This window comes from Loxodonta africana, chromosome 1, assembly GCF_030014295.1.
Source record: "Loxodonta africana isolate mLoxAfr1 chromosome 1, mLoxAfr1.hap2, whole genome shotgun sequence".
In the NCBI taxonomy this organism is placed as follows: Eukaryota; Metazoa; Chordata; class Mammalia; order Proboscidea; family Elephantidae; genus Loxodonta; species Loxodonta africana.
The window spans coordinates 76,949,314-76,961,365 of NC_087342.1; the positions used below are offsets into that span (position 1 = coordinate 76,949,314).

Sequence of the window (12,052 nt, forward strand, 5' to 3'; positions counted from 1 at the left end):
TCTCTGAAAAAAGTTTTGTTTCATCACTGTATCAGTAAGCTCTGCTTTTAATGACTACCAAAACTCAAAACAAAGATAGTTTAAAAGTAGACTCGGGAACATTCGACCCTGGAGCAGTGGAACTTTACTTTGCCCAGCGTGGCGTTGGTTAAGAGGGCTTGATAGGTGCTCGACTAAATGAAACGAATGAATAGCTATCTTCTCATTAACCGATTTTGATGCAAGGAACTTACTGGACTATTCAACATGAAAATCTGTGTTCTTAATCAGTATGTGTGCGGTAATAAGTTTGCATCATCAGTGATTAAGACTTTACCAGTAATTCTGGGTAGCACTGAGAAAGCGTTTGGATTAAGAGTGAGGTTTTAGGTATCAATGAACCATCAGGTTCTACAATTTTGGTAAAGGCCCAGAGAAAAGAAATGACCTAAGTGACATTCTTCCAGAAGGAAACTGTCACAACTTTGTTTTTTAGCGACTGAGAACGAAATGTTCCTGGGGAAAGGGCAATAAAGATGAGCTGTTTATTTTTAAATTGAGCAAAGTGAGTTTTATGTGCTTGGTTTTAGCCAGGTTATTTGTTATAGGTTTACAGAAAACAATGTGTTCAGTTCTTCCTGAGAACTGGTGGATGGCTCTGAAAAGAGCCTTTGGTTTAGTTCGAAGTCTGAACTGGTGATAGAGTTTAGACCTTATTTACCCTTGGCTTTGTGATGGCTCTCGGTCTTCTTGGGCAGCAGCACGGCCTGGATGTTGGGCAGGACGCCACCCTGCGCAATGGTGACTTTGCCCAGCAGCTTGTTGAGCTCCTCGTCGTTGCGGATGGCCAGCTGCAGGTGGCGCGGGATGATGCGTGTCTTCTTGTTGTCGCGGGCCGCGTTGCCCGCCAGCTCCAGGATCTCGGCAGTCAGGTACTCCAGCACCGCCGCCAGGTACACCGGCGCGCCGGCTCCAACCCGCTCTGCATAGTTCCCCTTGCGGAGCAGGCGATGCACTCGGCCCACTGGGAACTGGAGTCCGGCGCGGGAAGACCGAGTCTTAGCCTTGGCGCGAGCCTTACCGCCCTGCTTTCCCCGTCCAGACATGATGAACTAATCTTGACCCCCGCCAAAAGTGAGTAGTAGTACATAAAAACTCACCTTTTATAGCTATTGCTAGGCGCGAAAATGAAGCTGTGCCAATGGCTAAACGGCAGATCCATTTTAACCAATGCAAATACAATTTTTTAAAATGAGTGTTCTGATTGGACAATATTGTCGTTTATGTCATTCACGGAAGAGGCGCCAATCAGACACAGAACTTTACTATTATTTGCTTATGACGCTATAAATCGAAAGAACACGACGCATCCACAGCTTGTCCTGTTTCTTGAGCACTTTTTTCTCCTCTTAACTATGCCTGAACCGGCTAAGTCTGTCCCGGCCCCTAAGAAGGGCTCCAAGAAAGCAGTGACTAAGGCGCAAAAGAAAGATGGCAAGAAGCGTAAGCGCAGCCGCAAGGAAAGCTACTCCATCTACGTATACAAAGTGCTGAAGCAGGTCCGCCCCGACACCGGCATCTCCTCCGAGGCCATGGGCATCATGAACTCTTTCGTCAACGACATTTTCTAGCGCATCGCTGGTGAGGCCTCTCGCATGGCGCATTACAACAAGCGCTCGACCATCACGTCCAGGGAGATCCAGACGGCCGTGCGCCTGCTGCTGCCCGGGGAGCTGGCCAAGCACGCGGTGTCCGAGGGCACCAAGTACACCAGCGCCAAGCGAGCCGCCCTCGGCAATGCATACCCCTAAGGCTCTTTTCAGAGCCACCCACATTCTCAGAAAATAGCTGATGCACTTTGCCTGTAGTCTTGTTTCTTGTGTGTGTGTGTTGGGCGGGGTGGGGGGGGAGAGGGGAGCTGGTTAGTAGAGGCAGATAGCAGGAAAGGGGGAAATGTAGAAAGATTTCCGCACCCATTCTTGGCGTGTGGACCATACAAATTTAGTATTGTTTCTTTGTCGCCCTTTGAAAACTAAGAGGCTTGCAATTTACTCTCTGCGTCAGTAGCGAAAATTTCGCTTGGGGTTACTAATCACCAATGCGAGTAACGCCCTCTATTATTGGCCAGCAATACTATTTGAAAAGCCCGCCTGGAGCTGCAATTAGTTAGTATGTCATTCAGGTTGTGGGTTTTGAAGAGGTACATTTTAGAATTTTACGTTATCTGCTTAAAATGTCCCCGGTTCTGGAGCCAAGAGTCAGAAGCTGTAAATTAACAGTCTTGTTTTCTACAGTCAAATCCTGGGCAAGTTAGTTAACTTCTGGATATTTATTCCAACTCACCCCCGCCCCCAAAAACAAAAAAACATTGCGGTCGATTGAATTCTAACTCACAGCGACCCTCTAGGAGAGAGTAGAAATCCCTATAATGTTGCCAAGGAGCGGCTGGTGGATTCCAACTGCTCGCCTTGTGGTTAGCAGTCGTACGTCTTCACCATTTCACAACCAAGGCTCAATCTACTTCCCACTCACTACAGAACAGGGGCTGAATGGAGTTGTTCGCAATCCCACGTGTGCAGAGTAGGACTTCTCCATAGAGTTATTAGTGCTATGACCTTTGGGTCAGAGAATTTCCTTAAGGATGAAATGTTAAGCAGCAAACCCAGCAACTTCGGAAAGCGCGGTCTTATATTTTCATCAGGCAGCCAGGCCAGGATTTATTCGGGCAAGGGAGCTGCTTTCAAGCTGGAATTTGAGTCCGCGATCAGGTATTCTGAAACAAAAGTCGGAGAACCCAGTGTTTAAGGAGCAGCGGAGCCCAGAAAAGACCACAGATTAGGGGGCAGGCCAAAACAAGGGCTGGCTAAGAATACTAGGGTGTGGAGAATTCCAAGGAGTGGTGGGTAGTTTTCACGTAAATTAAAAAAGTCCTTCAAAACCCTCCCACCACCACCACCAACCTCTCAGTAGTGTCTGAATTCTTCTTTCTTGCATTTCAGAATATTAACTTCGTCCGCCACCCCGTCAACCCCTTTCTCAAGTAAATGATTGATTTCGTAAATCCATTTTTTTTGGGTCAGACAGCAAAATATCAAGCTCCACCCTCTTCCTCCTTCAGGCTTCAATCCCCACCCCACCCCAGCCCTGCCACTTCCTTTTCCGTATTTCCCTATTGTCTCGTCCGTTGAAGTTGGGAGCGGGGGCGCTCTATCTCGGACGAACAGTCTTGTCCCTGTCACAAACAACAAACTCCCCCAAAATCCTATCAACAGGTCAGCTGATCATGCGAAATATACGAGTTTGTCCTTCACGTCCCTAAAATGAAGTCCTCTGATTGCTGAGCCGCTGTCTTTGAGGCTCTGCGCCTTGGGAACTGGGGAAGGAGCCCACAGACAAGCCACAATACTTGATTGAAAGAGGCCCCCTAATTCCTTGTGTTCCAGACCTCATCGGCACCTCATTCATTTCTTTTATTCCGTGCTCCGTTTCCAAGGTTATTTTTTTTCTTTCGATCCTTCACAGATTTTCTAAGTGATTCCACCCGGAGCGGCTGGGATACTGACTATTGCCCTCTTCTGCCATCTTGTGGCAAAAGAGAAGCACAAATCCAAATCATTGTGCTTCCCAGACCCATATTAAAAGCTTCCCTTTTCCAACCTCAGCGCTCTACTGAAGAGCTGTAGGGAAGGGTCGCCATTTCTGTTTCCCTTTAACCGCTGAATTTAGGCTAGTTTCTGCAAGATTCGCTCGTGGGCACGCGTGCATGGATCCGGGTGTGTAAAAGAGAAGACCGAAAGAGCGTATTAGAGAGAGAGAGACCATTAGTTGTGCTGTGTCGAGTTTTGTGGCCTGGCAAGAGCTGCCCCCGCTCCATTCCGAAAAATAAAAATATAAAACCAAGATACTTTGCATCCTATAATAAGTAAAAAATAATAGAGTCCTGCTCTGTAGTTCTGGTCACCAAGATAATAAAAACTTGAATGTTCCTTGTAAACCTGAACAGCTAGGTTGTTGTTTGAAAATCTGTCATGACTTTTATGAATATGATAATTATGTAAGCTGCAGTTTTTTCCACTCTGAACAGGTCTATGTAAACTTGGTAACCTTGGTCATTTCTGCAAGTTTTTTTTTTTTTTTTAATACTTGTGATTTTTTCAAGAGTCTGACACTTTTGCCCTCTTTGCAAGTAGAATGTTTCTTTCCTTTCCAAATATTTCTCTTTGTCCTCTTTTGACAGTTCCTATTTCCCAACCAAGTCAAATGCCCTACTAAAGCACTTGAGGCCATTTTCCCATGCTTTGATTCCAAACTGCTGTTGTAGGGGAAAAAAAATCACAAAGTTTAGTAAAGCAAAAAGAAAGTTTTATTCAGCATATATTCAAAAAGACAAAAGTTGAGAAGTGGACAAGCATGCTGCCAGAACTAATGTCTGCCCAAGTCCAAGGAAATATTACAGAGTAAGCAAGAATGGGAAAACTGACAAGCATGCCACCACAGCCATGTCTGCCTGAGTCCAAGGAAGGTTACAGTCATCAGTGTATATTAACATTACAAATGGGCAAAACCACTGAAAGCTTCACTTTTTCACAGATTGGCTAGAAACTGTCATCCTATATTTTGAATTGTATTTCTTAATAATTACTGGTACAGGCTTCAGTAAAGACAGTCAGAAGGGTCTTCATTGGGCCAACAAATTTCTGTTCACTATAGGGTCGCTATGAGTCAGAATCGACTCCACGGGAGTGGGTTTGATTTGGTTTTTGGTATATGTTAATAGAAAAAAGATAAGAATGAAAGGTCTTTTGTGTTCTGGCTTATGTGAATAAGGTTCCCTAAAAGACATTTTCCAAGATTATCCTATTGTCCTTAAACCTCATGGCCCAGTTGATGTGTCCTTGTGAGTTCTTGTGAGCCCAGTTCCACCTGGGTCACGTTCTCTGTGCTCAAGGATAGGGAATAATGGCTCCGATATTATTTCCTAAATCACTGCTATTTCAAATTCTCTTTCATAAAATGTCTACATTTTGCTTAAACTGTGGCTGAAGACGCAGTAGCAATATTCCCTAAACCAGAGGTTAAAAGTCAAATGCCCACAAGGGCTGAGCAGAGAAGAGCAAAACTAACTGAATGGTAGAAAACCTGTTTCATGTTTACAAAGAAACATGTTCTTTGCTATTTTTCTTCAAATATACAGTTTTCTGACACTCTGTTACATTTTACCAGTTTTGATAGAGATAGGGACCAACACATATTTCACTGTTCTCAAAATTGTGCTATAAAAAAAAAGCCACAGCACAAGCACCATTTATAAATGCCAGCTGACTCAGAAACTAAGGCGACCCTTGGGGACTGCAGAACACTGAAGAATATACACCTTGTACAATGCAGTTTCACCAAACTGCTTTGTGGAGATGCAGGCCAAGGACAGTGAGTCTTCTGATTTTTTAAGAGTACATGCATTTTAATCGGAAATATTCTAAATTTTTGACATTGGCAAATGTCATGGATTGAATTGTGTCCTCCAAAAATATCTGTCAACTTGGCTAGGCCATGATTCCCAGTATTGTGTGATTGTTCACCATTTTGTCATCTGATGTGATTTTCCTATGTGTTGTAAGCCCTTTCTCCACGGTACATAGCAACAATAACAAAGATGTTGATGAGATGGAATTAGCAGCAGTTAATGTTAATGAGGCAGGACTCAATCTACAAGATTGCATTGTGTCTTGAGCTGATCTCTTTTGAGATATAAAAGAGAGAAGCGAGCATAGACACATGGGGACCTCATACTACCAAGAAAGCAGCACTGGGAGCAGAGCGTGTCCTCTGGACGGGGGTTCCTGCGAGGAGGAGAAGCTCCAAGGCCAGGGAAGATTGATGACAAGGACCTTCTTCCAGAGCCGACAGAGAGAGAAGGCCTTCCCCTGGAGCTGACGCCCTGACTTTGGACTTCTAGCCTACTAGACTGTGAGAGAATAAATTTCTCTTTGTTAAAGCCATCCACTTGTGGTATTTCTGTTATAGCAGCGCTAGATGACTAAGACAGTAATAAAATATGTATAACATGGTGCAGACTAAACAACAACAAAAAAAAGTCTGCAAACTTCATCAGGTCTTCTTGATCTCACAGGTGAAGACCTCTGGCTATCAACAGAGATTTCTGTGCCTATTCCAAGCTGTCCACTCTGCTCCCCTCCAAGGCCCATTTCAAGTGCCCAGGCCTTCTCAGTTTTCTTAATCCTCAGCTGAAAAGAATCCATCCCTCACCTGATGCCTCTGGACAGAGCACAGAGTCTTGCACACAGCAGGCATTTTCTGCAAGCTGAGTAAATGAGTAAAGAAGTGGAGAAGTAAAATTAAATTTAAAAATTCTTCAAATTCACAATCAGTAATGAGGTAAAAGTTGTGTTGGAATTGTTTACTATGGATTGGATAGTTAACTGGGTATATAAACCCTTTCTTTTTACATTTGTTTCTTGTGATACATTCTCATCTACCTACTTTTCTACTGTCTCTGAGAGTTCCTTATCTTTAGTGATTGCTCCCATGCCTCCTATCTTTCTTACAATGAGTAAAAGGAAAGAGAAAGGTAAAATGACCACAAGAGTCTTAAACTGAATCTCAGCCTCTCCCATTCCTGGTATTAATCCTTTCTGCAAATTGGCTCACCGTTGTTTCCTGAAAAGGTACCTACCCACTCCTTCCCCCGCCTCCAAAAAAAAAACATTGCTGTTGAGTAGACTCTGACTCAGAGGTCCCTGGGTAGTGCAAATAGATGGTGTAAACAGTTTGTTCTTGGCTGACATCTCAAAGGTTGCTGGTTCAACCCCAACCAGTGGCTTTGTGGAAGAAAGGCCTGGAAATCTCCTGTAAAGGTAACAGGCAAGATGCAGCTCAGCTCTACTCTGTAACACATGGGTCCCTATGAATCAGAATCAATTCATTTGTTGGCAATGGGTTTGTTTCCTGAATCTAGTTTGTCGCTCTCTTTTCAACTCTTGTTTCCTTGTTGTTGTTAGTTGCCATGGAGTTGATTCGGATTTATAGTGATGCCATGTGCACAGAGTAGAACTGTTCTATAGTTTTCAAGGTTGTGACCTTTCAGAAGTAATCCCCAGGCCTATCTTCACAGGCACCTCTGGGTTGGTTGAACCACCAACATTTTGACTGGTAGTTGAGCTATTTGCATCACCCAGGGACTCCTACTGCCTATTTAAATAAGGCACAGATTCTCAGGCTGTTTAAATCAGCTATTTACCTAGCAAATCACTACTTTTAATTTACTTATTTACTTTACCTCCATGCATATGGGAGAAGTAGGAAGAACAAATTTTCCTCTTCTGATTTAGCAAAGAAATATCACAAGGATTAAGAGATCAAGGGCAGGGGTGGGGGGTGGGGGAGAAATGTCCATTTGCATCTTATTACTAGGGCAGCAACTTTTTTTTTTTTATAAGACAATCGATTTGAATTACAACTGATAAAAGCTGAAGATTATTTCCACAGATCATAGTAATAATGTTTGAGGTCTGGGTGTCTTTGAAAAAATCTCCTGTTAGAAATATCAGTGGCCAGGTCCATTTTATGATACCTGACAAGCTCTTTTCTTCTGCAGCTCCAAGGAAGGGGATTTCTCTCTCTAGCGCTTAGAGGGGCCTGTTTTCGAGACCGGGTGCTGGAACTCCACCTCTTATTTTTATTTAGAGTTAAAAGCTGGCACCAGAAACTGACAATCTGGCATGTAGAATTAAAAAGGAAAAACAAGATTATTAACAAAAGGGGTGTGGATTACCAGAATAAATTACCAAAGACTTGGAAGTGGACAAAAGAGATTCCAAAGTGTGGGTGCTGAGTAGTGGAGCCTCCGGGATTATTTTATTCTATGGGGGCGTGCGTCTTTGATTGATTAGGCTATTTTACAACACTGTAGAGACAGAATTTGAGTTATATTGATAAACTGCAAATGATTCTTGGTGCTAAGTATCGAAAGAAAGGTGCGGAGCAAAAATCACATTTTTTTCCTCTAAGTCTCACAAAATAGACACTCAGCTCTCTGCCATACGAATGTTGCCCCACAAAGAGTTTTCTGGGCCTTTCTAAGGATATCTACGGTTTGAAAATCTCTATAATTTTCATTCAAATCTATGAAGTGGGCAACATTTAGGGATCAGATTCCAACTCTGATCCATGACAAAGCTTGAGTTCTACCAGCCTCAACCCCACCGCTACTCCAGCTGCTCCAGCTGCTGTCACCACTGTCCATGTAATTTATTGAATTCTATGATCTTGCTGGTCTCCTTTTCCTCATATAAAAGTGATTGTCAAAGTCTCTTCCACCAAAAAATGTTTCTAAAAATAAGTCTCTTTCATGTGGGTCACGTGAGCTATCAGTAACAAACGTAATTTATGACAAGAATTGTTTCAATCTTGCACAAATTATGCTATACGAAGAGAGTGTGCTTTGAGGGTCCACAGTCTCCGGTCCTTTTCAAAATGGCTGTCTTTAATATAGCTGCTCTGGTTTCATTTTTATGATTGCTAGTAGGAAAGTCTTTAGAGAGCAGAATTAGTGTTTTGTAGAAGATTAAGAGATAAACTGAATTCAGCACTTTGAGAGAATGTTCTCTCTATGGTCACAAAATCCATGAACAAACTGGAAAACTGGAAATCCATTTCTTAAACAGAACCCAAGAGAAAATAAAGTTCCATCTTTCTTGGCAGTTTTCTTCTTTTAGATAAATCACATCTGTCCCCATGTGATCCATAAATTAGGAAGCTTTTTACTGCGAACACTGTTTTAAAATTCATCTCAGGTGGAAATTATATAATCATGGCCATACATGTTAGCAAGAGTGAAAACGGTATAGGAGACATACACATCAAACTCGTGATAGAATTGCCCCGAGGAAGGATTAGAGATGAGGTAGAAGAGTACTTTAATTTTAATGTGTTTTTTTTCTTTATAAAAAAGTTTTGTAGTGAATATGACATGATATGAAGTAATAAGTTAATTCTGTATGGTTATTTTTGTTCTCTTCTGTAATTTTTTAAAAGGTAAAAGGAGGGGGAAAAATGTAGAATACTTCCGTTTAATGAATCAGAAATTGTGGTTTTTAAGTGATATTTACAAAATCACAAGTACCTAAGATGCATCAGGCCATGTTCTAGGTACTGCTGCAACCGCTGTCATAAAACAGACAAAAATCCCTGTCCTCTTGAATTTACATACCATGGAGGAGAAAAATAATGAATTAATTGATAAAATAAAATACGCTTTATGCTACAGAGTGATTAAGTGCTACGGAGGAAAACAGAACAGGAGCGAGAGATTGCTGGGGGAGCTGCAATTTTAAATACTTCCGATTGCCTTTAACTGAATCTCTAAAAGTGAAATGAGCTCTGTACGGTCCTTTAGAATTCTAAATATATTCTCCTCTACAATATGGCAGTAAGCAGAGACGGAGGCCTTTCAGCTGAGGTGTTTTGAATAAATTATCTGCTGAGAGGGACATTTTACATTCCTTAATTGGAAGTTACTTTCTGACTTGCGTATTATTTTCATTCCAAAACGTCCCTAAGAAGTGAAAACTTATGTCCGCTGTTTCGGAAGCTGTCGTTTGGTCAGTAGATGCAAAATCGGTGAATATATATTTTTAATGTCATCAATATATTTTTTTAATAGAAATAAAAGCCCTAGCAGAGGATGGTTTCGATCCATCGACCTCTGGGTTATGGGCCCAGCACGCTTCCGCTGCGCCACTCTGCTCCACGGGGTTGCCACTGCTTGAAGTAATTCCTTTATTATATTTTTCTCCGAAGGTTGCTGTTTCTTTATGCTACAAAAAGAAACGATCTTTTTCTCCAAGGGTCGGTGATGCTATTCATGGCTCACATAAGATAAGTTCAGAGCACACTTGTACATTGATCCCAAATATTCTGCACGCAAACGAACTCCGTGTCTCTAGGGAAGCAGCCTCCCGCCAGCCTGCCTGCCTCTTTCACCTGGCGGAGGCCATTGCAGGTTATTATATAGTCACAAAATGTATGAGTGACCAAAAACAAACAAAAAAACTGATCAGAAAAGCATCCGACCTTTGAAAAACAGAACGTTTTTAAGATGTGTGGAAGGGTTATATAAGGAAAAAAAAAAAAAAAAAAAAGTAGCCGTTGCATTGGCCGGGAATCGAACCCGGGCCTCCCGCGTGGCAGGCGAGAATTCTACCACTGAACCACCAATGCTTCCTTGTACAAAGCCTCCTGATTAGTCTAGTAAAGGATTTCCTTTTCCTGTTATTTGTATCCAAACACTTTCTAAAACAACCTTTTTAGATAGTTTTTCGGGTTTTATTGATTATAGCCGTGCAGTGTTCCCTCTTTCCTTTTTTAAGGAAACTCTTTCACAAGCTCAGAGCGTGCCTCTGCAATGCTGGAGGCTGGCCGGAGTGTAGGCAGCCCAGTCCCGGGCGCGTCTCCGTCGCGCGGTTGCCCTGCTAGCTCCCCACTCCCGCGGGCGGTCGGTTTCTCACTGTGGAGCTCCGAGGCTCCGGATTTTTTAGAGTCCCCAGAAGCTCCTTGGAAGATGCCTAATTCTTTAGATTGAGAAAAAAAACAAAGAGGGGAGTATTTTTGACCGTGAGGAGGCTCCACGTTAGGTGGGCTCTGGAGGAAATGGAAGAGGCGGAAAAAAGAGAAGGTGCGAGAAGGGAAGAAGAAGGGAAGGAAGTCGGGAGAGAATCTCTGGAGGAGGAGAGAAAAGAGAAGGAAAAGAGGTAGGAGCCCGGAGTGTGAAAAGAAGAAGGGGAAGCGAGGAAGGAGTAATGAGGAGGGAAGGGAAATAGGAACCCTTGCTTTGCCTGTATTGGTTACCCCAGAGAAAAGGGAAGAGATAAGGAATCTGGGAATTCTAAGGGTTTGCCTTATGCTTCGGTTGCCATAGTTACGGATGTGGCACTATTCCCTTTCAGTGGAATCCAGCTCAAAAGTCTCGTTAAAGGATAAAACTTCACCTTGCCATCTAGTCAGTTCCCATTCATGGCGACCCCATGTGTTACAGAATAGAACTGCTCAATACAGTTTTCTTGGCTGTAATCTTTAAAGATGCAGGTCGCCAGGCCTTTCTTCCATGGCCTAACCGGATGGGTTAGAACTGCCAATATTTTGGTTAGCAGCAGAGGGCAAACCATTTGCACCGCCCAGGGACCTTCATTAAAGGATTTTTTTTTTTTTTTAAAGTTGAAGTCATGACTCTGATATAGATATAAAAAAGGGCCCATATTTAAAAGATTTTATTCAACTCATCAATGAAGTATTCATGAAGTGTTAGTACCACCAGTTACTACTTCCAAAGGCCGGAAGCATTTATAAACAAGGAATATTGAAATGTGTAAATAAGGGCAATACTTTTTGGGGGGAGGGTGTTCTACCACCTGATGGATAATTCGCATGTCTAAATTCATGAATTATTTTGCACTGATATCAGTTATCTACAATTTAGAGAGTTGTAAAACAGCTCCCATGGAATTTAGAATCAGATGACACAAAAGAGTGTGCTATAATTTTCCTTTGAAGCATGAAATTTTCCCTACAGTCCTCTTCTTTTTAAAGGAGATTGCTTGTCAGCCATGAATACAATCAGAAGTGCCAAATTCTGAAGTTAAATTCACTATTTTTCAATGCCAACGGTCTGATGTTTCTAACCATGTTCCCTTAAAATGTGCGTGGGGATTCTTAGCATGTGGGTTCACAGATGAACCTGATGAAAAATCTGGACCCAGTCCCTAGAAACCTGTGTATACACACACATTTGCAATCTATTTCAGGGCTTGGACCTAGGGTAAGAGTCCCTGCTCCAGTAGTTTTGCCGTATCTGCTCTCCTTTTAACTTGGAAGTTGCCTTCATCAAGAACTGTCTTCCCCATGCTGCTCATTTATTCATTTTCATCCTAACCTTCTGAGCACCTGCAGCCCCTCTTTTATGAGGGCCTCACTTAGGGGATCAGCTACGATGGTGGTGGTGTGGGTATAGCACGTAAACAGGTATAGCTCAAGCTGCATTCCTGAAGATTGTCCGCAA

General features: G+C 42.6%; 1 protein-coding gene, 2 non-coding genes and 1 pseudogene across 3 annotated transcripts; 1 reads left to right on the plus strand and 3 right to left on the minus strand.

Moving 5' to 3' along the window:
- Window positions 1–692: 692 nt before the first annotated feature.
- Window positions 693–1,218, minus strand: LOC100655685 (histone H2A type 1). The gene has a single exon (XM_003421144.4). It carries the CDS (start codon window positions 1,083–1,085, stop codon window positions 693–695), a length of 393 nt encoding a protein of 130 aa, XP_003421192.1. The 5' UTR covers window positions 1,086–1,218.
- Window positions 1,219–1,262: 44 nt separating this feature from the next.
- LOC100673999 (histone H2B type 1-J-like) lies at window positions 1,263–1,844 on the plus strand (annotated as a pseudogene).
- A 7,829-nt stretch (window positions 1,845–9,673) lies between these two features.
- On the minus strand, window positions 9,674–9,745 carry TRNAM-CAU (transfer RNA methionine (anticodon CAU)). Its single transcript has one exon. It is a non-coding gene; the product is annotated as a tRNA-Met (tRNA).
- Window positions 9,746–10,147: 402 nt separating this feature from the next.
- TRNAG-GCC (transfer RNA glycine (anticodon GCC)) lies at window positions 10,148–10,218 on the minus strand. The gene has a single exon. It is a non-coding gene; the product is annotated as a tRNA-Gly (tRNA).
- Between the last annotated feature and the right edge of the window lie 1,834 nt (window positions 10,219–12,052).